This window comes from Stegodyphus dumicola, chromosome 12 (assembly GCF_044657685.1).
Source record: "Stegodyphus dumicola isolate Sdum_Otavi_A_Nest chromosome 12, ASM4465768v1".
NCBI classification, from domain to species: domain Eukaryota; kingdom Metazoa; phylum Arthropoda; class Arachnida; order Araneae; family Eresidae; genus Stegodyphus; species Stegodyphus dumicola.
The window spans coordinates 108,331,910-108,358,734 of NC_140779.1; the positions used below are offsets into that span (position 1 = coordinate 108,331,910).

Sequence of the window (26,825 nt, forward strand, 5' to 3'; positions counted from 1 at the left end):
TAAAAAGTTGGGGAACTATGCATGTTGACAATTTGGTGGTTCTAATTGCTTCCATTTCATCACAATACAAAGAACATACCTACAGATTCTCATTATTTAATGATAGAGATAACTGAGCAGTTTCTAGCACAATACTGGATTTAGTCTTTAGCTTATGACATAAAATTATTGTAAATGGCACTAAACTTTTGTTAAATATATTAGCAATATTATATGTACAATTATTTTAATTTTGTTAGAATAAATTGATAATCATTAATAGCAGTAAGTTTCAAAATTAAGCATTGACTGACTTTTTTGTTTTTTGCTTTCTCATTTTATTTTGTAAAAGTCAAAATGTTCTTCAGATTTCTTTTAATTAGAGAAAACATGTGCTAACTTAAGATATTTCCTAAAAGAAAATGGGGCTTATACATTTTCAAAATACCGAGGGACCCAAAAGTCCATTAACACTTGAAAATTCAATAATTCACGGAATAATGTAGGTTGAGAGGTAAAAGTTGACACACATGCTTGAAATGACCTGGGGTTTTATTGAAAGAAGGGGGAAATACAAAAAAGGCCAACATATGGCACTGAGCAGCAAAATACCAGTGACACTGCAAGCTGCAGTGAGAAAGGGAATAAGTCGCTTCATGACTTTGTCAGTTTTCTATTCTTGCCTCCAGGCGTTGGTCATGGTGTGTTGTGGATTTATCACATCAGTCGTAATCAAACCCTTTTTCTTCAAGGAAATGCATGGTTCTGCTATTCAAACTGTCAGTGCGAGGTAATCTCCTATATTCTATAAGGGTGCGAGGTAATCTGATATGTTACAGAATTGCATCATTCCTGGTCTGGCTTATCTATCTGGTAACCTGGTAAGGTGGTTTGGAAGGTATGACTTTTGTGCAGGATGGCACTTCATTCCTTATTGCTACACATGCAGAAGGCCTTTTGCACACATCGTTTGGTGAGCATCATGTGCCAAGCCAGCACTTCCTTCATGCTTTGCCTCTCAGGTTCTAGGTCTCAATCTGTGTGATTATTGGTTGTGGGGTTACCTGAAATCACAAGTCTACCACGATCATCCAACCTTATTAGGGATGGTAAAAGACAACATCCAATGGCAGTGTCTCATCATATCTACAGATATACTGTACAGTGCTGTTCACAACATTGTCCCTCGACTACTGGCACTGTTGATGAATGATGGCTAACATGTTGAACATTTGTTATGAAGAACATAGTCTTTGCTATTGCTTTTGTTATCATATGAAGTGCCATCTGTTGGCCATTTTAAGAACTTTTTTGTTTTCAATAAAACCCTCTGACATTTCAAGCATGTGTGTCAGTTTTTACCTCTGTATTATTCAGTGAATTATTGAATTTTCAAATGTTAATAGACTTTTGGATCACCTGGTATATTACTAACATATCAATAATTTTATTGTAGTTTGAAATTTTCTGATAGTGGATATGTTTGACATTTTGCTGTTGATTATAGAATATAGGATTCTACTGAATTCAGAATATCTAAAAATTTCTGCTCTAAAAATTTAAATTCAGCGCTAAAAAAATATATTAAAAGAATTTAATCTAAACACTGTACTACCTGTTAAAATTTGAACACCATATTACCTGTTAATTCTTAACTAAAATATAATCTGTATAATTAATAAATGAATAATTTATTAACCTAATATAACCCTCTTATGCTAGGTCTGATCTGATGGTAAAGAAACTTCGATATTATGCAAGGTTTATTGTGGTTTGCCTTTTGCTCAAGAAAATGAAGCTAGTGCGAGATTTAGTGAGGGTAAGAATTTTTGTTTGCAGTTCTAACAATAGTATAATACTGTGTTAAATTTTTGAGATTATTTAATTTTTTTAATTAAATATATTACTATTTTCCTCTAGCTCTGCAATACTAAAATTTCACAATTTTAATAATTTTACAATTCATGTATTCATTTAGTGTCTATATATAGTACTAATATAATTTGGATTCATACTGGTTCTCAGTGATCTAATTTACTATAAAAAAGACTAGATTTGAAAATGAAATATTCTAAACGGTTTTAGAGCTTGATTTCATTTAACTTTGATATCTTACTTTTGCAATCTTTGTATGAGGATACAATGTAAGATCCGAGTATGATATGAATGAGTAACATTTGTTTGCAGCTTGTAACAGTAAAATTATTAATACTAGAAACATGACAAAAAATTCCAGTAAGAAATATAATACAAATATATGTACTGATGGTGATACTTCATATAAAAAGATTTCTTGAAACATGTTAGCCTCACAGGAAAATGACAGTTTCGAAATTTGTGTAAGTTAAATTAAAATGTTTAAAAAAAAAATAAAGGGATATTTCAGAATGTTGAAGAGATCTCTAACTGAAGCAGTTTTTTCTTTTGCTTCTTTTCTTTGTTCAGTGGTTCTTTCTCTAGAGAGGTAAGGCAGATATTAGTGATGCATATTTTGGAATGAATGAATAGGGCTTCTACAAAATTAGCTTAAACCTCATTTTCAAACTGTGAAAGACTGAGTTAAAAAACTTAAATTTTCCATGTCATATGTATCTGAAGTATAAAGAGCAAAGATTAAGTTCTGAGAAGCAAGGAACAAGATGATAATAAAAAGGAGTGATCTTTTACCTTTTATAATCCCCCCCCCTAAATTAATATATAAAACATACAAAAAAGGCTGTAACAGTACAAGTGAGGCTAATTAGATAATAATGTAGAATAAATCAGACTAATTAAATAATAATATAATGGAAATATCTAAATTATTGATACAATAGTTTTTTTTTTTTTTTTTTTTTTCTTTTTCGGTAGTGTTTTTCTCCATGACAGAAGCACACCAATCCTAATTTGAAGCCTTTAGATACTGATATATATATATACTAAAATTAATTTTAGGAGATAATATAATCAATATTTCTTTAGTAAGTAAATTATATATGTATATATATATATATACATAAAGAAACTTAATAAGATGAAAAAATAAAAAGCAAAATTTTAAACCTGTCCTGTGCTATAGCTGCAGGATTGAAGTAAAATAAACTTAAAGCATCTAAAGTTAAAACTAAATTGTAGTCAAAGCAAAGTGATTCATTACAAAACAATTTTTATAATAACATAATAAGGTTGTGTCTAAATGAATATCAGGTTTTTAATGCTTTGTAGTATTTATTACATAAAACTTAAAATTATAATAAATGAAATGAAAGAGCAACTCAAACAATTATACCTACAAGCTTACAATTGTTCAATGTGAGCACCTTTCGTCACATGGCACATATCAAGTCGATAACCCCAGTTCTTCCTAAATGTTGATTAGCATTTGTGGTGCAATTGTTGCAACAGCTGCTTCAAACCTGTTTTTTAGGTTGGGTAGGTCAGCTGGTAGTGGAAGCATATATACGTGACCTTTTATGAACCCTTACAGGCAGAAATCACATGGCGTCAGATCGGGTGAGCAGGGAGGCTATGTGAAACAAGCTCTGTCATTGGACCCTTTGTGACCAATCCAGCAGTCGAGTACAGTGACTTTCAACCAATCGCGTACGTCGTTATGCCAGTGAGGCGGTTTTCCATCTTGCTGTCAAATGAAATTATATGGTTCGTCTTCTACCACTAGGAAAATAACCATAGTTGTAGAGCATCAAGATAGGAAGTACCAGTTACAGTTGCTTCTCCAAAGAAAAAAGGCCCATAAACTTTCTGCTGAGATATGGCATAAAAAACATTCAATTTAGGGGAGTCGTTGGAATTGTAGTACCTCGTGAGGATTTTCTGAGCCCCAGATGTGCACATTATGAGTCTTTACATGTCCACTGAGGTGAAATGTCAATTCATCACTGAAAACAACATGATCCAGAAAATCATCGTGCAACAACATTTTACGTGCATAGTTGGCACATAAGCCATGGTCTATTGGCTTTAGATCCTGCGCTAACTGAAAAACGATGAGGACGTAGTTGTAAGCGTTTCAGTAAACTTTCCAGTCAGTCATTTCTGGAACTACTAATTTACGACTAGCCTTCCAAACTGATCTTCAGGCTACACGTCAAGGACTGTCACTTTCTCAACACCCTCTTCATTAACCCTTGGTCATTTTGTACTCTTCCCTTTGCAAAGGCAGCTGGTATTTTCAAACTGATGATACCATCTATGGATGTTATTATCACCTGAGGGATCACATCTGAGCTTAATCCAGAATACACGTTGCACAACTACACATTCGGTCTCCGCAAACTGCAGAACACAAAAAGCTTTCTGCTCACTAGTCACAATTTATGCTACTAGCGCTTTCTGGCACATGCACGTACCGACAAACAGAACTGTTTGAGTTGCTCTTTCATTTCACGTATTAATTATGATTTTAAGTTTTGTGTAATAAATACTACAAAGTGTTAAAACCCTAATATTCATTTAGAAACACTCTGTATAATCATGCCTAGTATTTTCACACATTTTTAAGCTGTTGGAAAATTATCAATAAAGACATTAGATAAGAAATTTAGAACCAATTTTACTCAAAGACCAAAAATTGAAATTCATCAGTAATAAATTTCAAAAAATCCTTTAAATGTAAAAAAGAATTTAATGAATGTTAAAACTAAAATACTTAAAGCAGGTAAAACCCTAATTTAAATGAAATTTAAAGAATATGAAAGGAGGAATTCAATCAAATTTGCCACTTCGGCAGGACAAGGAACATTGAAATCAATTAAAATTTATCTTCCATAAAAAATCCTTGCTTTTCTGTATCCAGAATTAGCTGATAAACCCATTCCAATGTATTTTACTTATAATAGTTCACCCAAAAATTCCCCGCCAAAGCAAGGGAAAAACACAGTTTTAAATTATATTGATTTAACCATACAAGCATTTTAGTTTCAATAATGTGAATATATAGTTTTTCATTCACTCCTGTTTCTCTGCTCTATTTTTGTATGGCCAAAAAGAAAAATACTTACAGTACAGTTTTTTTTTTTTTTTTTTATGGTGGGCTTTAGGCATTATAGGCTTTTGCCACTATTAAGCAGTGGTCATTTTATTACAGAGGCATTTAATAGGTGACCACCGTTACTTCCTATGAAAGGACAGTTTATATCTATGCCTTCTACGGTATATTCAAACCTGTTACGGCTGTCAGAGTCATCAACCACTATCTTGTCTGGGCAGCTGTGTAATGTAGTTTGTTTAATGTATTTAATGCATAGTGATTAATTAATGAAAAAAAGCTTAAATAAACGTATGAACTAAGCATGTTAAAGACTGCATTAAATTTAGTAGAAATAATGCCGTATATTTCAAGTATAAGCTAAGGATTTTGTAACTTTTCCTAAAGCTAAATTATGGAGTTTGGTTTATATATGGATCCACTGGTCTTGCAAAAATAGATACTTTTCCATTACCAGGGCACAAGCAGAATGGTGCCAAATATAGCACTTTTTTATTTCTTTAGCTTACATTTCTCAAAAAAATTGAATTTAAATGAAATGAGTTACTCGTTTTATGAAAATTAGTTGTTTAATTTTTGAAGCTGTTAATGTTACTGGCTTGTTGCATGATCACAAAAATAAAACATTTGATATTTTTTAAATTTGCAACTGTCTAACAGAAGAGTGCAAAATGTACACTAGAGAGAATATTGTAAGCACCACATAAAAATTCCAATGGAAGAGAAAAATTACATGAATTATTTAGCATATTTTTTGTGTTTTGAATACAACCTTTATACAAAGAGTGAAAATTTCATATAAATCCTTTAGAGTCAGTATCGGAATCCAAGTTTCCAAATAATTCATAAAATTCAATTTCATTCATTGGGATGTCTGGATGCATATCATTATAACTTTCAATACTTTCCATACTAGAATTTATGTCCTCTTCATACACAAAATCATTCTTTCCTACTTTCCATACAGTTTATTAATGATGCAGCTGTTTTTAAAAACTTGAACTATCAGTTCATATGGCATTTCCAACCATGCATTTGTTACTCATTTCGTGACCATTTATAAATGTACTTTTTAACCCACAGGGCAGCTCGCATTCAAATCTATTTACGTCTCGAAAACTGCAGTAAAAATTAACCATGTTTACAATTTTTTTTTCACTTGGAGTAAACCAAAATTGTCCTGAAAACGGCCTTTGTTAGATTTTCTTCCCCCCTCCTTGTAGGGCGATCAACAAGTCGTTTCACTTAAGTGATGGCTTCCTACTGTCCTTTGATTACCGCCTAGAGGCGATTAAGCAGATGGGCTGCTTTTGCCCTTACGGAGGAAGGAACACGTTTTGTGTCCATGCTTTGGTTAGACGAAAAAAGATATTTTTTTCTGGAAATCCAAAACAGAAAAGGAAGTTTTGTATTGCATTGTTACTAATTTTGTGCATATTTCTAATCTTAATTGCTTATCAGAGCCGTGCCAAGATATTTTTTCACCTGAGGCAGAAAGGTCAATGCGCGTCCACATAAATATAAAAATAGCTACACTTGTATTAAGCAAAAGTAATTGTATTAAATCAAAATGTCATAACTCTTATAGCATAATTATACCATAATTCTTAAAGTATTTTTTAATCGTAGTTTTATAAATTCAGAGAAATAATGTAGCCAATTATTTATAATTTTCAAATGAAAACGTTAAAAAATTCGTTTTTGATAAATAAGAAATAACACTGAAATGCATATTGCATTAATTTCCAGGTTTCCTTGCAATTTTTTTGGTTTGTTTTATTGATTTAAGTTTGACGAAGCTTATTTCCCCTAATAATTAAAGTAATTTTCGAATTCGCATAGCCAATTTGGCGCCTCTTCTAGTGATTCACATGAGCCCGGCTTTGTTGCTTTTTAAGTATAAATGTTATTAATTTTTATTGCGTTTCGGTATTTTAATGTACGTTTATAGAATGTTAATTTGTTTTTATATGCATATTTGAGTAATATAATCTTACGACTAGTGAGACAGTGTAGTTTAACTAATTTTCTGTTTTTGATTCATGTTATCGAGCTTTAACGCTAAGAAAAAATTTATAAGAGGCTTAAAATACCTAATTCCTATTGAAAGCTACATCTAATTGATAATTAAATTACTATTAAAATAACAAACACATGCTCAGTGTCAGTCATTTCGACATAATGTTTGTAATTCATTTTACCACAAATTTATTTCGTTTATCTTGTTTCATATTTATAAAAGGGGAGTTTACCTTCATCGCATTTATTGGTTGATTGAATATTTTGAAACAAATTTCAGTCATAATAACCTTATTAAAAATTTTCTACATATAGACAAGATGTCACAGATACCTCTCAGTTTCCGAACTAAATTACATGGTACTGAAATTCGGTGCATTTTCATATGATTATTTTTGACAGAAAGAGTTACCTTACATAAATCACAAAAGAACATTGTTTTAATTCTTAATTAAATATAGCACTTGTATTAAATTGCTAAAATTCATTGTTAGAAAAATCGCGCTCTAAAAAATTAGACACTTTTACCTTTCAAAGTGGAATTTTTGTAGTTTTCTCTGTGCATAATGTGGGCGCGAGTAAGTTTTTCTTAGAATGTCCTCCACGGAGGCATTCCTCCCTTTAGGCAGATAGCTCTCCCTTGCTTTGAAGGAAAAATAAAGCAAACCAAAACAAAAGCTTCAAAATTGGTGTTTAAAATTTTTTTGTTTTCAAATACGCAAATTACTTAGAGATCTCAATTCACATTATCAAATGTTATTAGTTAAATAAATAAAAGCAAGCTGAGGATTTCCATTTAAATTGTTTGTTTTAAAATAAAAAATAAGAACAGTCAGTTTTGAATAAATCTTGTCAACATCAAGCAGGGACAGGAACATGCCAATGTAAAATTTAATATTAGGCCAAAAAGAAACGCTTTGACGTAGATTTTGGATAAAACTTAATCAAATTCGCAGGTAGTCAGAGACAGGCCTTTCTTCAGTAGAGAGAAAAAAATGTTTCTGAAGTATTTGTGTATTTATTACATAAATGTTTTAATGCTTCCATAGCACTGCTAATCGATAAAATTTATTTGATGAAAAGTAGGAAGTTTGCTTTTAAAATTCCGATTTTTCAACCTTTTTCAGTGACATATGTGGCATCGAAAAACACGTCTGGCCAGGAGGCAGATTAATGACTGAAAAATTCTTAGAATTTAAAGAGGCATCGAACAAGAAAATTTAGGGATGGCGAAATTCTAAGAATTTGGCACTTGACAACGGCAAAAGTTTTAGAATGTAGAGAGCTACAGAATTTAGGCAGAGCAAAATATTTTAAATTTATAGAACATCGGTCAGTAGAATTAAGATCCCACAGCGATTGCACTGAGAAACAAATCGACCTGCTTCTCGATTATGCGGATGGACGCAGATTAACTTCCGAAAGCTCAGTGAAGCAAGAGCTATACATAATGCAGCTATTTACGATTTCTGCTATAATAAACTGAAATTTAATATAATAATTTAACACTATATATCAGTTTACGAAAACATGATGATACTTTTGAGAAATTTTCTTTGATTCCCCAGTACACTAAAAAAAAAAAAAAAAAAATACAATAGATTATATAATGATATTACTAACAAAATGATGCCGATGACGCATTTAATTTTTATCTTTTTATTAATCTAAATAAATATGTCATAGTTTTCCATAATTTATAGTTTTGCAAATTAAAAATGTTCAATAATATAATATGTGATTATGGTATTATTGGTATGGTACTATTCAAGGCAAAGCACACGAGGGTTATCTGCCTAAATGGAGGGATGCCTTCGTGGAGGCCTTTCTAAGGGAAACTGGCTCGTATACACGTTACACATGGGAAAAACCACGAAAACGACCATGCAGCCAGCCCGTTCGCGGGATTCGAACCACGGACCGAACTACCAGTGTTCAGCATCTTTACCGCTCGGCCGCTGGTGGGTAATATGTGATTATGAAAGCTGTGTAAAAGAAGAAAAATTCTTGCATATTCGTCAGGCAGCATACGATGGGCACCTGCTTGAGGAAAAGGATGCGTTTGTAGATGACTTTTTCAGGGAAACTGGTTTGGTATATTCAACCTAAAATTCACCAAAATACCAAGCAACGAACGCATTCGCCGGAATTCAAACTTAGGCAAAACTACCAGTGTTCAGTGGCAAAAGAGAGTTAACGACATAAACAGGTAACATGTCTGAAATTAGTATTTATTGCATCCAACAGTGATATGATTTTCTGATATAATTTAATGGAATATCACTGTAAAAGAATGGGAATCTTTTTTTTTTTCTCCTTTTGCAAGGAGATTTTTTTCCGCTTTGTTTTCAACATTTGGTTGAAATGCAAATTAAATAAATATTTACAAATACAGAATATTGGATAGTTATTGATGATTTCGAGATTCAGTTTCTGAAATCCATTTCATGTGTTATTTCCTTAAAAAGGTGATACTGAAACCAACTTTCGAGGAGTAAAATGATTACTAGAAAAGAGTTTCCGATTTCTTTCATTCTTTTATTCCCATTATAAATTTATCCCGTAGTTCTTAGAACATTCTTCTATCCGTAAGTGATGATTTGCTTTCCGTTCAGAATTCCCCTATGAGCTGTTTATTCTTAGGGCAGAAAGAAGAAAAAGCTTGCATACATCGCCATTCCCGGAAACTAGACAGTACCGAAAACATTACTAGACAGTCCGGTTTACCAAACAATAGAGTTTATCTGATTCCAAGTTGTAAAAGCTGACAGTTATAAATTGTTATGTTCATGGCGACCTTCAGAAGGCATCAAATTACTTCAAAAGTTCCGCTGCTATAAATTTTCAGACTGCAATTTTGTTCCTTTAAATTTTCGAAAATACCTATTTTTTAAGTATTTTTCGGTACTTATATTAATATTGATACAAATAATATAGAAAGCACCAAACGTAGTTATGATGTATTTTAATTTGTCCTTAGTATTTTCTCACATATAAGTATTAACACTTTGTCTACACGTTTCTAATGTTTCACCATGGTAAGCCTTCTCTTTCGGAATGTATTCAGTTCCTTTTCGCTTTTGTTTTCTGCTTCTTCTTCTTCTTTTTTTTTTTTTTTTGATTTTATTTATTTATTTATTTAATGTTACCATATCCTGAGTTTTACTCTAGCTATTAGCTAGTAGCTACTAGGTAGCATTCATTATAGTACATTCATTATATTCATATAGCTACTAGCTAGCATTCATTATAGTACAAAAACTAATATAGCTTGTCAATATCAACACATTTTTATCTTCAATAAAATCCACTAATTCGATTGATGCTGTAAAAATTACAATTTAATACTTTAGCCAATTATTCTGATTATAGTGATTTAAATTCGATTTTAGGCAACATATGCATTCTTTCAGAAAACGCGATATATTGAGCACCGCTGTTACAAGTAAATACTGTACATTCAACCATTTCATAATATGTAAATGTAGCATAACTTCTTTTCGAGTGCTTGCATTGAGAGTCTCCTTCAAGTAAACCTTAGTGGAACTTTATTTCATGAAAAGTATTATAAAAGCCTCAGAATTATTTCCATTGCAAACATTTATGAATTATGCAGAAAAATATATAAGAAAAACATCAATGAGAAACTATTATCGAATATACATTTCATGACAGTAGTAAAACATTTTTTCAGTACCGACGGTGTTAAAAAGCTCAATATTGTGATAAGCTAAATAAAATAAAACGGTATTAAAAGTTTAATATTGTGATAAGTATACTAATCTATAACACTCATTTGATATTTTTGCCATTAGGAACTATAATGTAATTCTAACCGTTAAAGTAACATTGTATTTGTATTAACTACAATTGTAATTGTAATTTCAATTAAATTTATCAGTACTCGTTGCACCTTGAGGGAGACGCATTATTATTATTTTTTTTTTCTATTATATAAAATACTGTCCTCAGAAAAAAATGTCTCTAGACATGATTCTGTCTTCAAAATTAATGGATGAGGTGAACAGAAATAATCTTGGAACAGCCTTTGGGCAAGTGCTGCGAGTATGCGAAATGTAAGACTGTAATTAAACTTCGACCATCCTGGAGACTACACTTTCTTAGAATATTGCCATTCGACAAATTATAAGACCTTCCATTTAAAGTTTAAGCTATCTGTTATTGACTGAGAAAAGCTGGTAATTCATTGTAGTTACTTTGTAGTTAAAACTACAACTAATGCAGTTATAACTGTAATTGTGCTGCCCAGATGGTATAGTGGTTAGGGAAGCCAGACTGCGATACCGAAGGGCCTGGGTTCGAATCCCGGAGAAGGCATGGCTTTAACTGTTCGTCCTTTCATAGGAGGCGATGGTACCCCACATATTAGATGCCTCCATAATAAAGTGACTGCAACTTCTGGCCTTGTATAGACTAATGGACTGTGTTGCACTGTAACTGTTCCCAATCTGCCATTGGGAAAAAAAAAAAAAATAATAATTGTAATACAATGATTGTTCGAATTACAATATAACTTCAAAAGCAATTAGATTTTTCGCTCAGCAGAGTAATAAGTCGTCTTTTGAATACTACAAGTTCAAATCGGATGCCCATTTTGGCAAACAATCTAAATGTTTAGATAGCTCCGTGGATTTCCTTATCTGTAACATGAATACAAATCATTTTATTTTAGAAAGTTCTCTATGAGTACATCATTCTTCTTAAACGTTTCGTTGCATTCAATTAAATAAAGATCTTTTCCTGCTTTTATTAACGGATGATGTGAACATGAGCCAGTTTCCCTTAGAAAGTCCTCCATAGAAGCATCTTTGCAGTCTTTACCGTAATCCAAATAATATGACAATCACAGGTGCACAAGAAAATTGTACTTTTATTTGTTTTTACGTGAAACAATGATGGAAAATAGTTCATGCAAGTACTTTCACTTGTAACTGAATAATGCATTTTAACTATTTATGGAAAATGGGTGTTATGTTGAATAAAAGACCAATTCGTAATTTTTTTTTTTCCAAAGGCAGGGAGTAGCCGTTTATAGACATTGATCACTACTAAGGCCGGTCATATTATTAGGGAGGGAACTAATACGTTGGCCACCGTTGCCACCTATGAAGAGGACGAACAAATTACATTCATGCCCTATCCGGGATTCGAACCCAGGCTCTTCGGTACGGCAACCAGAGTCACGAACCGCTTTACTGTCTGGGCGGTAATTCATAATAAATGGATTTAGTAAAATGTCTAATACACACAGCAATTAAGCATACTGATTGCTGATCAGAATCCTTTTTCACCAGCTAAAGCAATAGGTTGGACAAGCGTCCCGTAGCAAATCCTTTGCGGAAACATCCCTTTGCATTGGCATAAACTCTTTGCTTGCTTTCCCTTAATCTTGTAATTTAAGTTCACATGTATATCAAAGATCATAAACATACATATTTGCTTACTAACGTTATGTGCATTTCGGTCTATATAAAATATTTCCTTTAAATAAACTCCTATTTATGCTGGTACCACAAACTACAATATATGTAAGATGATTCAGAAGACATGACAGAAAATATTAATATTTTTCTCATAGGTGATTATCCCGTTGTATTATTTAAAAACTCATTATCCAAAATGCAGAAACATTTCGAATATAATATTATTGACTGTAATTTTCAAATATTATCACGATTTCCTTAGCCTATGTCACTGAAATTATAAGGGACAGTTGTTTTTCTGATTAAATAGTTACAATCATCTGCTGCGCAATTTTAATTAAGAGGTCATTACAATTGCATTGTAATTTTTATTAGATAATATAATTACAGTTATACCGTTTACTCAATTAGATTTCACAATTAAAATGCAATTATAATTAAAATGCATTTGAGTAAATTGTATATATAATTAAAAATTGTTACATTGTAATTACAAGATAATTGCATAATATTATTCCAATTACTATGTGTTTTCAATTGCATTCTGCAATTACATTTGCAATTAAGATCATGATTTTCCTGGGCTACGTAACTGCTTTTATCAGAAACAATTGCTATCCTAATTACATTATTATAATTATTTACTGGAGTTACAATGACAGTGTAATTATAATTAGATTATATGTTTGCAGTTGCATTGAATATGAAATTGGATTTCACAAATATAGAGTAATTGTAATTTAAATGAAATTACGTAAATTGTAATTGTAATTAAAAAAACAGCTACTTTTTAACTATAACTACTTAGTAATTGCATAATTTTATTACAATGGCATACTACACTTAGAACTACAATTATGATCATAATTTCACTATGTTAAGTAATTCTAATTATCAGAGACAATTACTTTCCTAATTACGTAGTTATAATTACCTACTGCAATTGCAGTTAAAATTACGTTGTAATTAGCTAATATTACTGTAGTAGTGATTAGATGCAATAAAATTTCTAATTGTAATTAGATTATATAATTATAATGTTTGTGATTATCATTGCATTGTAATTGTAAGACTTAAGAATTAAAATGCAATTACATACATTATTGTTGCATTTAAAAAGTACTTACCTTCTAATTGTAATTGCGAAGCTAATTACAATTGCAATATAATTGAAATCACATATTTCAAAATATTGTTGCAGTTTCTTGCAATTTTAATTTTAATTCCAATTACATTTTGCCAAACTGCATCTAAAATTTGGAGAATAATTAGGCTGGAAAATGAAAATTCTCTTTACAAATATAAACATTTAAGTTTACTATAGCTGGTATAAGCACAGAACAGCTGGAAGTTTTGAACGAGCTATTTATTCCGAGCTGTTATTCAAAACCTAACGATAAAACCCATTTGCCCCTAGTGAATAGATAGTTTCCTCTCCTCAATTACCTCCCGCAGAGAAAAATTATCACCTGTCAGTTTACATTAAGAGCAGAGAGGGGAGGGCACTCTGAGACAGGCCGTATATATGCTGCTTTGCCGTTTCGGGCCAAAATTTAAGTTTACGCATATATGCTGCCTTGCCGCCATGAGGACCAAAATATTTGGACGCATATATGCTGCCTTGCCGCTATGAGAGCCATTATTTTCGAACGCATATATACGGCCTTGCCGCCTGGAGGGTTAAAAAAAAAATTTCTGCTTTTTGTTATGGCCTTTGTCTTCTATTGCCATTCATTTTATCCAGATCTAAATCTAGTTACTATCCTTAAAATGCCTTATCTTTAAATAGTTATTCTTAAATAAGAGTATCCGTAAATAGAGTATCCTTAAACATTAAGTGGCTGGAACATAGATTTCAGTTCTTCTGGTATTACAGGCATTTTTGCTTTCATTTCACGATACTTGTCTTTCACTGTATCTGTGAGATGAGCCTTGGATGAGTCTCAAACTAGCATGGATGGTTTTATTAAATACAGTGCCTTTTCTTCTGCTCCATGTTCTTTCCAACCAATCCAAGGTGCCACATTCATCCCACATTTCGTGGGCACTCACTAAACCTCCACTAGGGAATTTTACACACATGGACAGTCTTTCTTTTGAAAATAATTGCAGGAAGTAAATGGGTTCCATCTGCCATGTTGCAAAAAACTATCATATAATTGCATTTATTATGGAATATGTAGTATCAACAGTGTAATTTGATGGCAAATCAAATTGTACGAGAATTTTTTTTTTCATATTGCACATTTTACGGTACTTGAAGCACCATATTCTTTTTGTAATTTTATTATGTGTCACTGAAAGACTTCAACTTTAGCTTCTAGCTTTGAAGAGAGTTTTTTTGCAACCTTAAGTCAAGCTTTTCTGTATAAATTGTGCATATTTCATAGAATGATTGTACCATCCTGTGGAGACAGGGAAATCCACTGGCTTGCTTTTCAGAACCAGCTTTTGAGAGAATTCACTTGCTTCATCGTGTTCAATAACCTGATTTGGATAGGTAAACTGATTACAATAAAACCATTCATTCACAATTGTTGAATGGCGAGTTTTACCTCCAGTGCATGAAAAACCATGTGGTGCCTTTTTTTATCTTGGCATCTGCACTACTTCACCCCTCCCCAGTCTTGAACTTGTTTTTCATTTACAAAGTAATGCTGAGAAGCCATATTGCTGTTAGAATTTTTATGAAATGCGATCACCTGTAGTTTTAAATTTGCCATATAAGAATTTCTGTGTATGCTTATCTTTCAGTCAAAAAAATAAAATGGCTCAGTAAATAAGACTAGCAAGATCGTATAGTAAATGTAAATGAAAAAGTAGGGTTACCAGACCTAAAACTGTTATCATAGGTGTCTGGCATTTTACTGTACAGCAATTTGATTGGAAAATATTCCACCTGTGTTTTACCTGCATGGCAACACTTTTGCCCTCATTGTGGCATGTTTACACATTACAGGAATCTTTTTTTCATTTCGGTGAGTATATGAGCTGTAAATTTTGCATAAATTCTTGAAGAAAAATTTTTCTCTCTGCGTATGCACAAATCATTTTATATTCAAAAATATATGGTAATTAAAAAAAACTTCTGGATTAATTAAATTTTGATACATGAAATTGTAAGAGAAAAGACGAAAAAGATCAAAGGCAAAAAACTGTGTCATGCCTCCAGCTGACCAGAAAAAAAAAGTGTTTCTGAAGAACAACAACGTTCCATCTTAACGTTCTTCAGATGTTTCCATTTTGAGAGGGAGATCATGGGCTTGGAAAGAATAATTAGAAGTTAAAAATTTCTTTAAAGCATATATATTTCCACAAGTTGTATTTGATGTCATGTTTCCAATACTATAAATGGGAAAAAAAAAAAAAAAAAAAAAAAAAAAAAAAAAACCTTTCATTTTTGAGAATTGTATAGGCTAAATAATTTTAAAGATTCCTAAAATATCAAAGAAATTTTTAATCTTTTTTTGAAGTTGTATAATTTAATATGTTATTCTCTTGTGTGTGTGTAATAATTTAGAAATGTTGATAGCATAGATGTTGAAATGTTGATCCATAATAAAGAGCAAATTTGGCTGCCAAAGTAGATTAAATATTTGTTTTTATTCCAATAAATAGTTTGCAACCACAAACAGTTTAAAACACTAATCTTGCCTCTTCAAGAACATTCACATTTTTGATGCTGTGTTCGGAAGAAAGCAGCGAGGCAGCAGCTTAGGGAGAACAGAGGTGGAAACAAAGTGTGCAGCTATGGTAGCTTATTCAAAGAAAAGTTTCAGATCTCATAATTTTAAGTTAAGTTCTGATTTAGCTGTTTTATCATTGTTATGTAGAAGTCATATGCTACAATTAATTTAGAACCAGAAAAATCATTATTTTAGAAGAAAGAGGAGAAATACCCAAAATAAAATGAGGAATTAAGTGATATTGCTAATTTAAGTTATACAGTCAAAAGTCGTTAATCCGGACTCGTCGGGACTTTGGCGATTCCGGATTATCGATTTTCCCGGATTATAGATCATCAGTTTAAATCTGGTAAAATGGCATGCAGAAATTATAAAATTAAAAATATGAAACCATAATTTACGAAATAAAGAACAATTATGATCTAAAGGGTATCAAAATTTACAAAAAAAAAAAAAAAAAAAAAGGCTTAATGTTTATTTGTTTACTTTATTAAACATTTCTTTCAATGTAAGTTGTTTAAGTTGCTTCGTTTTTTATGTGATAATACATTCTCTTTAATTTTAGAAACAAACATAATTTCTTGTTGAGTTACAAAGTTCCGCTGTTCAAGTCCTATAATTGCTGTGTCAAGAATACCGACTAATTTGTCAATCGGAATTTTTTCGTTTTCAATAACCTCTGTCACTTTCTTCGCTATCGGAAGCGAATTATAATGACGAGGCATTTGATTTAAATCATATCAAAGACGGAGTACATCGAGATGAAATACTACATTGAGTAAGCAATTATAAGCCAAATAAAATAAAAACATCTGCCCTTAAAATAAGGATAGTGCTGACAGATCAACTTCCAATTCATTGCACGCTGCCGCTGCGTTAAAGATAAACAAAGTTTAGATAAACAAACGTTAAAGTTTAGAAAAACAAAGAATATGCCTTTATCCACTTTTTGTTTAATGGACTCCGAAAGATACTTTCGCTTTGTATATCCTTTACATATTAGTAAATATATATCGAAAATTCTATTTGACATAATCGAAAGTTCAAGCTTACTTTTATAAAATTGCTCTAACAGTCTGCAAAAAATAATAATCCGGATCCATTTCGAAGATTAAGGAACAGCGCAATCTGCAACATTAACTGAAATAGATAATTAAGATAATTTTAGCTTAGCTTATCCCGTCCGTTATACATTAAACGCGCATTCGTAAGCGTATTTTGCACACGCGCACACGCAAATTCGTCGCGTTGACGCATTACGCGCATGCGTCAAAGGGACGCATGCGCAGAAAGGTTGTAGCTTTGAGGTCCGGATTATAGATCATTCCGGATTATGGGTGTCCGAATTAACGACTTTTGACTGTAATTTTGATTCGCACACACACACACATATATATATATATATATACATATATTAATGCGTATTTATGCTGCAAGACAAACACATGATACTGACACAAATGCCTTTTGAAGAAGTCCCAAGCTTTATTTTCACACATATAAAACCATCTTAGTAGATATTTAATACCAGTGACACAGGATTTACCCTAATGAAATGCGGTAAATCCTGTGTCACTGGTTTTAAAAGGAAGGCATAAGCATTTTGGACAGGGCAGCATAAGCAGAGCAGAGGTGTTTGCAGGGTGGAAGCTAGTGAAAGGAATGACATAGTTTATTGTGGCAGGAGTATTTATACTAAGTCTGATGTATAAGTACAGCTAATCTGTGATTGGTTAATTTTATGTTGTTATGTAACATGGAAGGATCTGGAATTTGTACAACAGATGAATTTAGAAAGAGACCACCAAATCTAGAATAGTTAATTTTGAGGTTGCCAATTATTCTTAAAGCAGCTATCATGTTTTGTTATATTTTACACACACACACACACACACATAGAAAATATTTTTGTTCTTTAAATCGTCATTCAGATCTATTTGTTTTAAAATAGGAATTAGCCAAGCAAATAGATGATTATACAGCTACTTATGAACCTGAAGATCAATTAGAATGGTCACTTGTGCTAGGAGAAATAAAATCATTTATTGAGGTAAGCTTTGCATCTGTGTTTTCTTTTCTCAGTTTTTTTTTTTTTTTAAATTATTATTTTTTTTAATTCCTTGACAGCAGGCACATAAATTCACTAGCACATAATATTTAAAAAATAATAGTGAACTTTCAGTTAGGTGTACGTTTTTTTGTATGCCTTAAATTTCGAGTGTAAAATAATAAGAATGAGTGATTATATTTGAAACAGTAGGTAATTAACTCTTTTCTTTGTTAATTTATATCATGCCTATTAAAAAAGAAAAAAAAATTAAAAAAGGCGTTATAGTTCCTCAACTTATGGTACATGCTACTGTTACTGCATAAAAATAAACATCTGGTATGTTACAGTAAAATTAATAAAAATGTGTATATTGTTTGTTGTTATCTTTTCCTATTTAATCTGCAGAATAGAGGTATACTTCGTTATTAATAACTTTTATGTGCAATTGCAATATATACAAATGGTGTTATTATTCTATTGTTTTTATTGTAATATTATTTTATTCCTCAGGCTGACAATCTAGTAAATATTGTGGATGTTGATTCTACATCTGTTGTACTTTCTCACCGTTTAAATCCTTTAAATAGTCCTCCTGTGGAAAAACTTCCCTCCAATCATTTAACTTTACAAGAAATTCTAATCATGGGCAATTGCTGTGACCAGGTAAATTTTGATGCAAAATTTTCTCTTTCTCGCCCTCTCTTTATATATATATACTTGTATATGAACATACATAGAAACTGATGTACATGCTGAACAGTGGGGTTACGTCATTAATATATTGTACGTATGGTAAAATCCCTTTCTGAAAATTTAACAGGGTTCATACGGTCTTTAAGAGTCCTTAAAAGTCCTTAATTTTGGCCAAAATCAGCAGAAGGTCCTTAATTTTAATCATCTGAAATTTCTATCTGTTTTTACAACTGCCATTTTGAGTGTGAATTAGAATTTTGGAGGAATATTTTTGGTGATTCACTGACGTGTATGGTTATCTTTTGAATGGGTTCGTGGGTTATAATTTCTTTCTAGTTTTAATATAAATGATGAATACTCGAGGTTCTAAGCAAGAAATGAAACATAAGCATAGCAAATTTTTTTCTAATAAAGAGCTCTTAAACAACTTTTTGCTTTTGGGGATGGGAATTCTTTTATTAAATGGTTCTGAATTTGGTGACTTATGAACATTTTGGTGGTTTTAAGATCAGTTTCTATAGAAAATTTTTAATTCCAAGATCTGAGAATTTTTTCACGATTTTTTTTAAAAACATCGTAACATTGATAAATTTCATTAAAATAATGGTAATATATTGAAATTATATTTAAAAATAACATTAAAATAAAACATTTTTATTTTTTGCTGTCATATTATAAAGTTTCATTTTGGCAACTTATTATACAATATTTTGAATCTCAAAAATAAACAAGGTATAATGCTATAAAGCACAATTTACAAAACAGCTCTTAGCAAAAGTAAAATTAGCTGTGTAATTAATTAAAAATGTCTGTTTTTAATTTTTTCATAGTAAGAGTTTTTCCCATGTAATTGTCTCAGAATATTTAAAATTCTCAGAATATGCACAGTTTTTCTCTATAAAATTAATTTTACACTTTTTCCCTCCAAAATATTTCTGGCCTTTTGCTGTTACAGAATTGGTAGGGATAATTTTTCTTTAGGATTTTAGACATTGCAGCTTGGAAAGTTTAGAACGATTTGAAGGCAAGATTTATAGAGCCATGATTCTAGAGGATTCAAGAAATATGTGACAAAATGAAAAATGTCTCCATGATATCAACATGTAATGGATGTATTTTACAGAAAGTTTGCAGTGAGTTTCTTACTTTTTGGAGAACGTCTGGAAGAACAAAGAAAACATTAATATTTGAATGTTTTACTTTCAGATACTAGAATCTTAACATGTTTATCTTCCCTTTATTTTCTGTACTTTTCACTAGACACAAGCATGGAAAATATCAAAAATGCTTCTAATCTTATCACATGGGCAGGCATTATAGAAAGGGATTTTTTTATTAATAAAGAAATTGAAAACTTACAATTTAAAAGATTCATCTAATATGCGTTAATGCACCATACATATAGCTGGCACTAGGCATTTTCCCACTTGATGCAATTTCTGTGGATCCTAATTCTGTTGCCTAGTGCCTTTCTAAATGCTTCCAATGCCAGCTCTAAATACTAAAAGTTTTGCCATTTTTAGATTTTGTTGTTTGGTGTGTCATTAAATTCTAAAAATTCTGCCACATCAGCTCTGTAACTGGCCTTTACCATATATATTTCATATTTCTTCTGAATGTTCATATTACTAAATAAATAAAATTAGTCGCTTTTTCTGTGCATTCTAAGTGCATTTAGTGTTTTTTAGAATAACATAAATCCTTAATTAAATCCAAAAAAATATCTAAAATGAAAAGAAAATGTGTTGAAGAAAGAAACTGAATACATAAAGAAAATTATTCTTCAAAGATAAGATATGTGCAGTTATTATTATGTAAATTACCCAATTATTTATGATTTCAGCCTTTACTATAATTTTCCATTTTTATTTCCTCATATGATAGAGTTACTGAGCCAGATTAAATTAAAATTAAATTGTATAATCTTTGACCACTAGTCCACATTTTTAGTTTGAATTTGACTGTTCTTGTTTAATTACATCACTGTGAGCTGTAATTGATTTTGTTAGCATCAGAACATGCCTTTATGTTTCAAGTTCTTTTTAAATAAGAGGCTTATTTAAACCTTTGTCTGATATTGTAGTTACTTTGAGACATAGCGATAATATGCTTCGCGTCTGTGGGGGGTTTGGGACTATTTAACTTTTATCAGATCAAGTAAACATAGCTACATTGTGGAGAGGTTGGCAAGTTAGGAGATAAAGAACGTAAAAACTAGCAAGAGCATTAGTTTGCATATTGAGACAAATCTCTAATTGTTAGAAAAAATACTTAAAGAGAAGGAAATCTATATAAACTAGCCAAAATGTCTGGGAAGGCTTCAAATTAAAATGACAGATAAATATTTTGTTGAGTGTTGTTACAAAACATAAATGTTTTGTAGCTTTTAATGTGTAATTATCCTAATGTCATTTAAGACAGAGTTGCCACGCTACCTGGAAAACCGGGAAAAGTCAGGGAATTTAAGTGTTTTAGTCAAAATCTGGAAAAGTCAGGGAATTTCATACAACGATCCCGCCAAAAAAGGCGAGTTTTGCGCCGACGTCGGAAGAGATAACTTTTTTGGCAAATTGTGTATCACGTGAGCAGTTGGCATAGAGCCAATTTTCGCAGCTCCAATTTGATTGTTTTTTTAGAAAGGCAAAGCAAGTTTCCCGCAACTCTTGGTTTCCAGTAACCTCGAGAATCGCATGTGCAGTGCATGAACTAAAGAAAGTACCTGTTCTCGTATAAAACAAAATGGGTTTATTCGTAGTATACGGTACCATGAAGGTTAGAATTAAAAAAATATGTATTGTAAAGAAGGAAAACCTCTCTGCAACAAACGTGGCTCAGTTTCATCATAGCGGGAAACAGCTGTGCATGCGCGATATATCTGTTGCCAAAGCTCGAAACCGGTGTCGAAGTTCGAAGGTCACGTTATCAAGAGTTCATAAAATGAATATCGTTTAAAATGTCTTTAAAGGAAAAGAAAATATTTTTTGGCGCAAGTAAATTAATTCATGGATTAGTTATTTTGAGGGGGGGGGGAAAATCTACGAAAATCCGTTTTTAAAATTATTGCGAAAAATCCAAGAAAAAAACGTTCTTTGATAAAACGTTTTTCGCAGTAATTTAAAAACGGATTTTCGTAGTTTTCTTTTTTGTCAAAGAACGTTTCTTCTTAACACGTGTTTCTCAATTTCCTGTACACATCGCGGAGAGGGAAATTCTGGCCGTTCCGTCGTCAAATCCCTTGGCAAATTTTCCCTCCGCTTTTTACATAGACGTTCTTTGGTCAGAATAATCTCCATGTATGGTACAGCGGGATTTGGCGACATGATGATGAGCAGTAAATGGGTCATTTTGTTCTTGGCGACAATTTTCAAAATCATGCGAAGGCTGTATCGTATACTAGGATTTTACCGCAAAATTTTTTTTTTTTTTTTCTTTTCTTTTTAATAAATACCTTGTCATTTTGCAGTAAAATAAAAAATAGTAATCAATCATCTAGGATAACCATGTAATATAACTATATTCGCTAAAATATCGTTGATTATTCTAATTAAATTTTTAAGTAATTATCTTTATTTTTATGTTATTCATATCATTTAATGTTGCTTCTTCCCTCTAAATTTATTTATCATTAGTAAATAATATTTCCAAATTTCAGGAAATTTTCTCTGGCATAATCCTGAAATCAATTCTAGCAGTATGATGACATGACGAAATTTAATGCACATATTTTTTCCTTATGTATGCTGCGAAATAAATATAAAATACCTCAATTTAGTAAAAAAATATCATTAAATAGATTTTTTTCTTTCGTTTAGCTGTAGAATGCCTGCAAAAAAAGCCTTATTTTATTCCAGATTGGGCAGATTCTAATCTCAATCTTCAGTGGAGAAAACAACTTCTATTATAATTATATTTGTGTTTTCAAGTGTTAAGGTGCCTTTTAAGAATACACCTCACTCAAATTAAATTTACCTAAAATCTAACCTAACTTTTAGCATTGCATTGTGATTTATAAGAACCGGACTAGCCTCGTGTTGAACTGGGGATGATCATGAGTAATAATTAAATAAAACATACAGTTGTTATCCAATGTATATATCTTAAATTTTATTAAGTTTTTTTAAGCGGAAAAGTAAACAAAATTATCAAACAAAGTGTACCAAGAATAATTAAGAATAAATGTCCTCTGGGATTTATTGAATAATTAAGTGAATTTGCTACACAGTACAAGTAATACCATAATTAATTTACCTCTTAGCACAGCCAACGTACATTACGCGGATAGACTGGAATTTTCTCGAAACATACCTGGAAAAGTCAGGGAATTTCATTCTCCTGTTTGAGTGGCAACCCTGTTAAGAATCAATGTCATAAATTACATGTATTTTAAACTGTGAAATTTTATTAGATTTGATTTTAATAAAGCCTTTTTTTAACAATTATTGTTAAAAAATAAAATTTAATAGTGGCCATGTAAATCCATAATGACTAACTGATTACGCTTAAAAATTATCTCTACATATTAACACGAATTGTTGCCTTTCATTAATACTCACTGTGGTCACGAGATAAAATACAAAAATGTAAAAATTCAAGTAAAACTTATTCTTTGCATTTAGTGAGACTTAAAATAATACAAAAAAACTTATCACCGCTGGTGCTTTAATGGCTGATTGGAACCTTAAAGTATATTACCTGTGTTACAACCCCTGGAACTCTACAGAAAGCTACGACACTAACTGCATCAAACAGAGCTTGACTGACTTTCAACACTTGCCAACCGTGCCTACATCAGGCATTTCAGGTTTGTTCGAATCGGCAGGTCTCTCTTTAGACAAGCAGCAGTGGTGACAACATTCAGTCATCTTATTTCTTATTTTAACTTTTGCAGTTTGACATAAAATCTCCCTGTTATTTACTAAACCTCTAGACTGACCAAGTATGTGGCAAAATGAGACATAAAAATTAACATAAAGCTAACTATTAAAAAAACATAAATGTCACTTATCTTCTTTTAAATACGTACAACTATTATAAATGTAAAATATTTAATGCTACTTGATAAATTGCATAAAGTTGGTTTTTTATTCTCAAACTTATTAATAATTATGTTATTTAATTTATGTTTAGTAATAATGCGTACTACTTAGGGATCTATTTTATTTTTAGGATGGTATTTAAAAAGTGAAATTCAGGCATAGATAATATTTTTAATTGAATTTATTCAGTTCCCATTTGCTCATAGGTCCTTAAGTTTTTTCATTAATGATCCTTAAAAGTCCTTAAAAGTACTTAATTTCCATGTGCAGAAATGTATACGAACCCTGTTTAACTTTCTAACATTAAAACAAATAAGTTACATATAGTTTAGTTTAAGAAAGTATATATGATTTAGATAAACCTCAATAATTTTTTTATTAACATGGAGAAATGAAATAAATGCTAATTGAGAAGATTTCTTTTACTGCTTAATAAGTTGGTATATGATATAATAGTTTTTTTAAATAGCTGGTGATTTTTGCTGACACAACTCATTAAAATTTTGTATTAAAGAGTGCAAAGTTTTTCAACACTTCTCATAAAGTGTCCTCTTCTTTTTTCATCATAAAGTTTCAGCATCTTTCAGTGCCTGTTATGGAATCAAACACTTCCAATGCCTCTCTCTCTCTCTCTTTTTTTTTTTTTTTACAATTGTTTAACTTCTTTTGGGTTAAAGGTTATTTATCTTCTTCACTGTCACTAGTTTTCTGTCCATTTTCCATTATTTCTGTTGTTTCTTCCTATTCCATGTCACAAAATCTTTTGCCACCTATAGCTTTTGCAATTTGTATGATTTCCATGGCTTTATTTTCAAGCCATGAATTGTTGACAATATGTGCCAATGCTGATGCTAGCAAGCATTCATTGTTGATGAATTTACTTGTTCCCATGCGAGTTTAGTGATTTCTGTGCAGCATCCTGTGATGCTTCTGAATTTTTGGCTTCCTTCATCTACCTCTTTATTTGCAGAGATGTAAATATGGCTGATATAATAGGCTTTGAATGTTTTTATGATTCCTTGATCCATTAGTTAAATTAAGGAAGTGGTGTTTGGTGGAAGTAATAAAACCTGTACATTTGGATGCAGTGTTGGGAGGCCTTCATTACTATGTCTTGGGCATTACAAAGAATTTAAAGCTCAGGTTTTGCCATTCTAAGTAATGTCTGACTTCTTTAATAAATTAATTTTTAAATCAGTCATTGAAGAGGACTAACTCAACATGGCTGATGCACTGCAGCATATTGTGTATAATTGAAGTTCTTGCATTGGGCAAATTAAATGGAGATAATTAAGATGACTCATACACACAAAATCGCACTCCTCAAATTTGTATCCAATGTGGTGATGGCGATAAGGAGCGCGCCTTGCGCCCTCCGATAAGTGTGGCAACCCTAGAGGAGAAGTTTCTTACGAGTAGCGAGCAGAGCGAAGAGAGGCAGGCTCTCGGGCAGCGTGCGCGAAGTTCCGAAATAAAGCTTAATTATTATATGTGTCAATACCTTGTTATATATTGAATTGCATTTTGATCTTTTCTAATTTTATATTCTAATTTTGTAATCATAAAAAAAATACCCGACAGCACGGATACTCTGAGATAATTTCATAACCTATGTCGTTCCTTTGAATAGCCATTAAAGGAACTGGGGGGAAACTCTGTGGTGATGGCGATAAGGAGCGCGCCTTGCGCCCTCCGATAAGTGTGGCAACCCTAGAGGAGAAGTTTCTTACGAGTAGCGAGCAGAGCGAAGAGAGGCAGGCTCTCGGGCAGTGTGCGCGAGGTTCCGAAATAAAGCTTAATTTGTATTGTGCACTATGTCTCGTTAATATTTATATTAATGCAGTAAGAACATAATCTGTGATATGGAACTCGAGGATTGGTGGTAAAACATAACAGGAAATCACTATACCAACACGGATTTACTGTATTAGCTAAAACATTATGATTATAATATCATTTTGAAAGTTAAGCAATTTTTGATATAAATAATTTACAAATAAATTTACAAATTAACAAGTTTACAAATTAAGCTTACTGCAAACAGCTACCTGTGTATGCTTTAGAATAAGGAAAACAACAGACATAAAGGAATTTGTCTGAAGTCCAAATTACGTTGACCAAGGAAATTTGAATAAATGGTGTGTAAGTGGTTTCCTAAAAAAGGTTATAGGTTGTCTTAATTCTGAAGCATTGATTTGCTATAGGCCGTCATGCGAGAAAATTGGTTCAAGCTGGTTGTGATACCATAGAAGTTCAGCATTTGAATTAAATCACATTTTGCTTACATTGTCAATATTTTGGATTTGTTTAGATTTCCAATTAATTGGCAGGTTCTTTGAATGAATCAAATGAGTTGTTTTAGTATATCTAAATGCAGTAATCAGTCCGGTCACATACCATCTAATGTTACATTTCATAGGTAAATGTCATAAGTCACTTACTTTGCTACCTTTTTTTTACCTCTATTCGTGTTTTGGTTAAGTAAATTTTAGAATACCTATGCCTTATGATTTAATGAGAGTTTTAATGTTGTTCAAAGCCTTGGCATAGCTGTGGTCTCTAACAGTTTTTCTGAAAAAAAAAAAAAAAAAAAAAATAACTGAAAAATGTATGTTAATTGTTAATATATTTTACACCAAAATCTTGTTATACGGGGTTGAATAAACTTGGTCATGCGTTATAAAGCAAATTTATGTAAATACTTCTTAAGTGTGAAAAACTAAACTCGTTTTATATATATTATCAAAGCACGGAAAATTACTGAACACATTTTGTGCAGATTGTTATTGAAGTGCAGGAGAAAACAAAACTGATTTTCTATGAATTATCCGTGGTTTTTTTGGTGACACAGGGATTTTTTTATAGTAAATTCTTAAAAATAGAGCACGGTAAAATAAAAGGTGAGGATGAAAACTTGTGTGCAGGTAGTTT

General features: G+C 31.6%; 1 protein-coding gene across 1 annotated transcript in view; it reads left to right on the forward strand.

The window, feature by feature from the left end:
• LOC118204587 (protein SCAI) overlaps nt 1-26,825 on the forward strand; it is a 113,701-nt gene that overhangs the window by 31,380 nt on the left and 55,496 nt on the right. Inside the window, exons 5-7 of the mRNA XM_085806777.1 lie at nt 1,702-1,798; nt 18,067-18,165; nt 18,676-18,828. Of these exons, the coding sequence (XP_085662903.1) occupies nt 1,702-1,798; nt 18,067-18,165; nt 18,676-18,828 (349 nt within the window). The remainder of the gene's footprint in view (nt 1-1,701; nt 1,799-18,066; nt 18,166-18,675; nt 18,829-26,825) is intronic.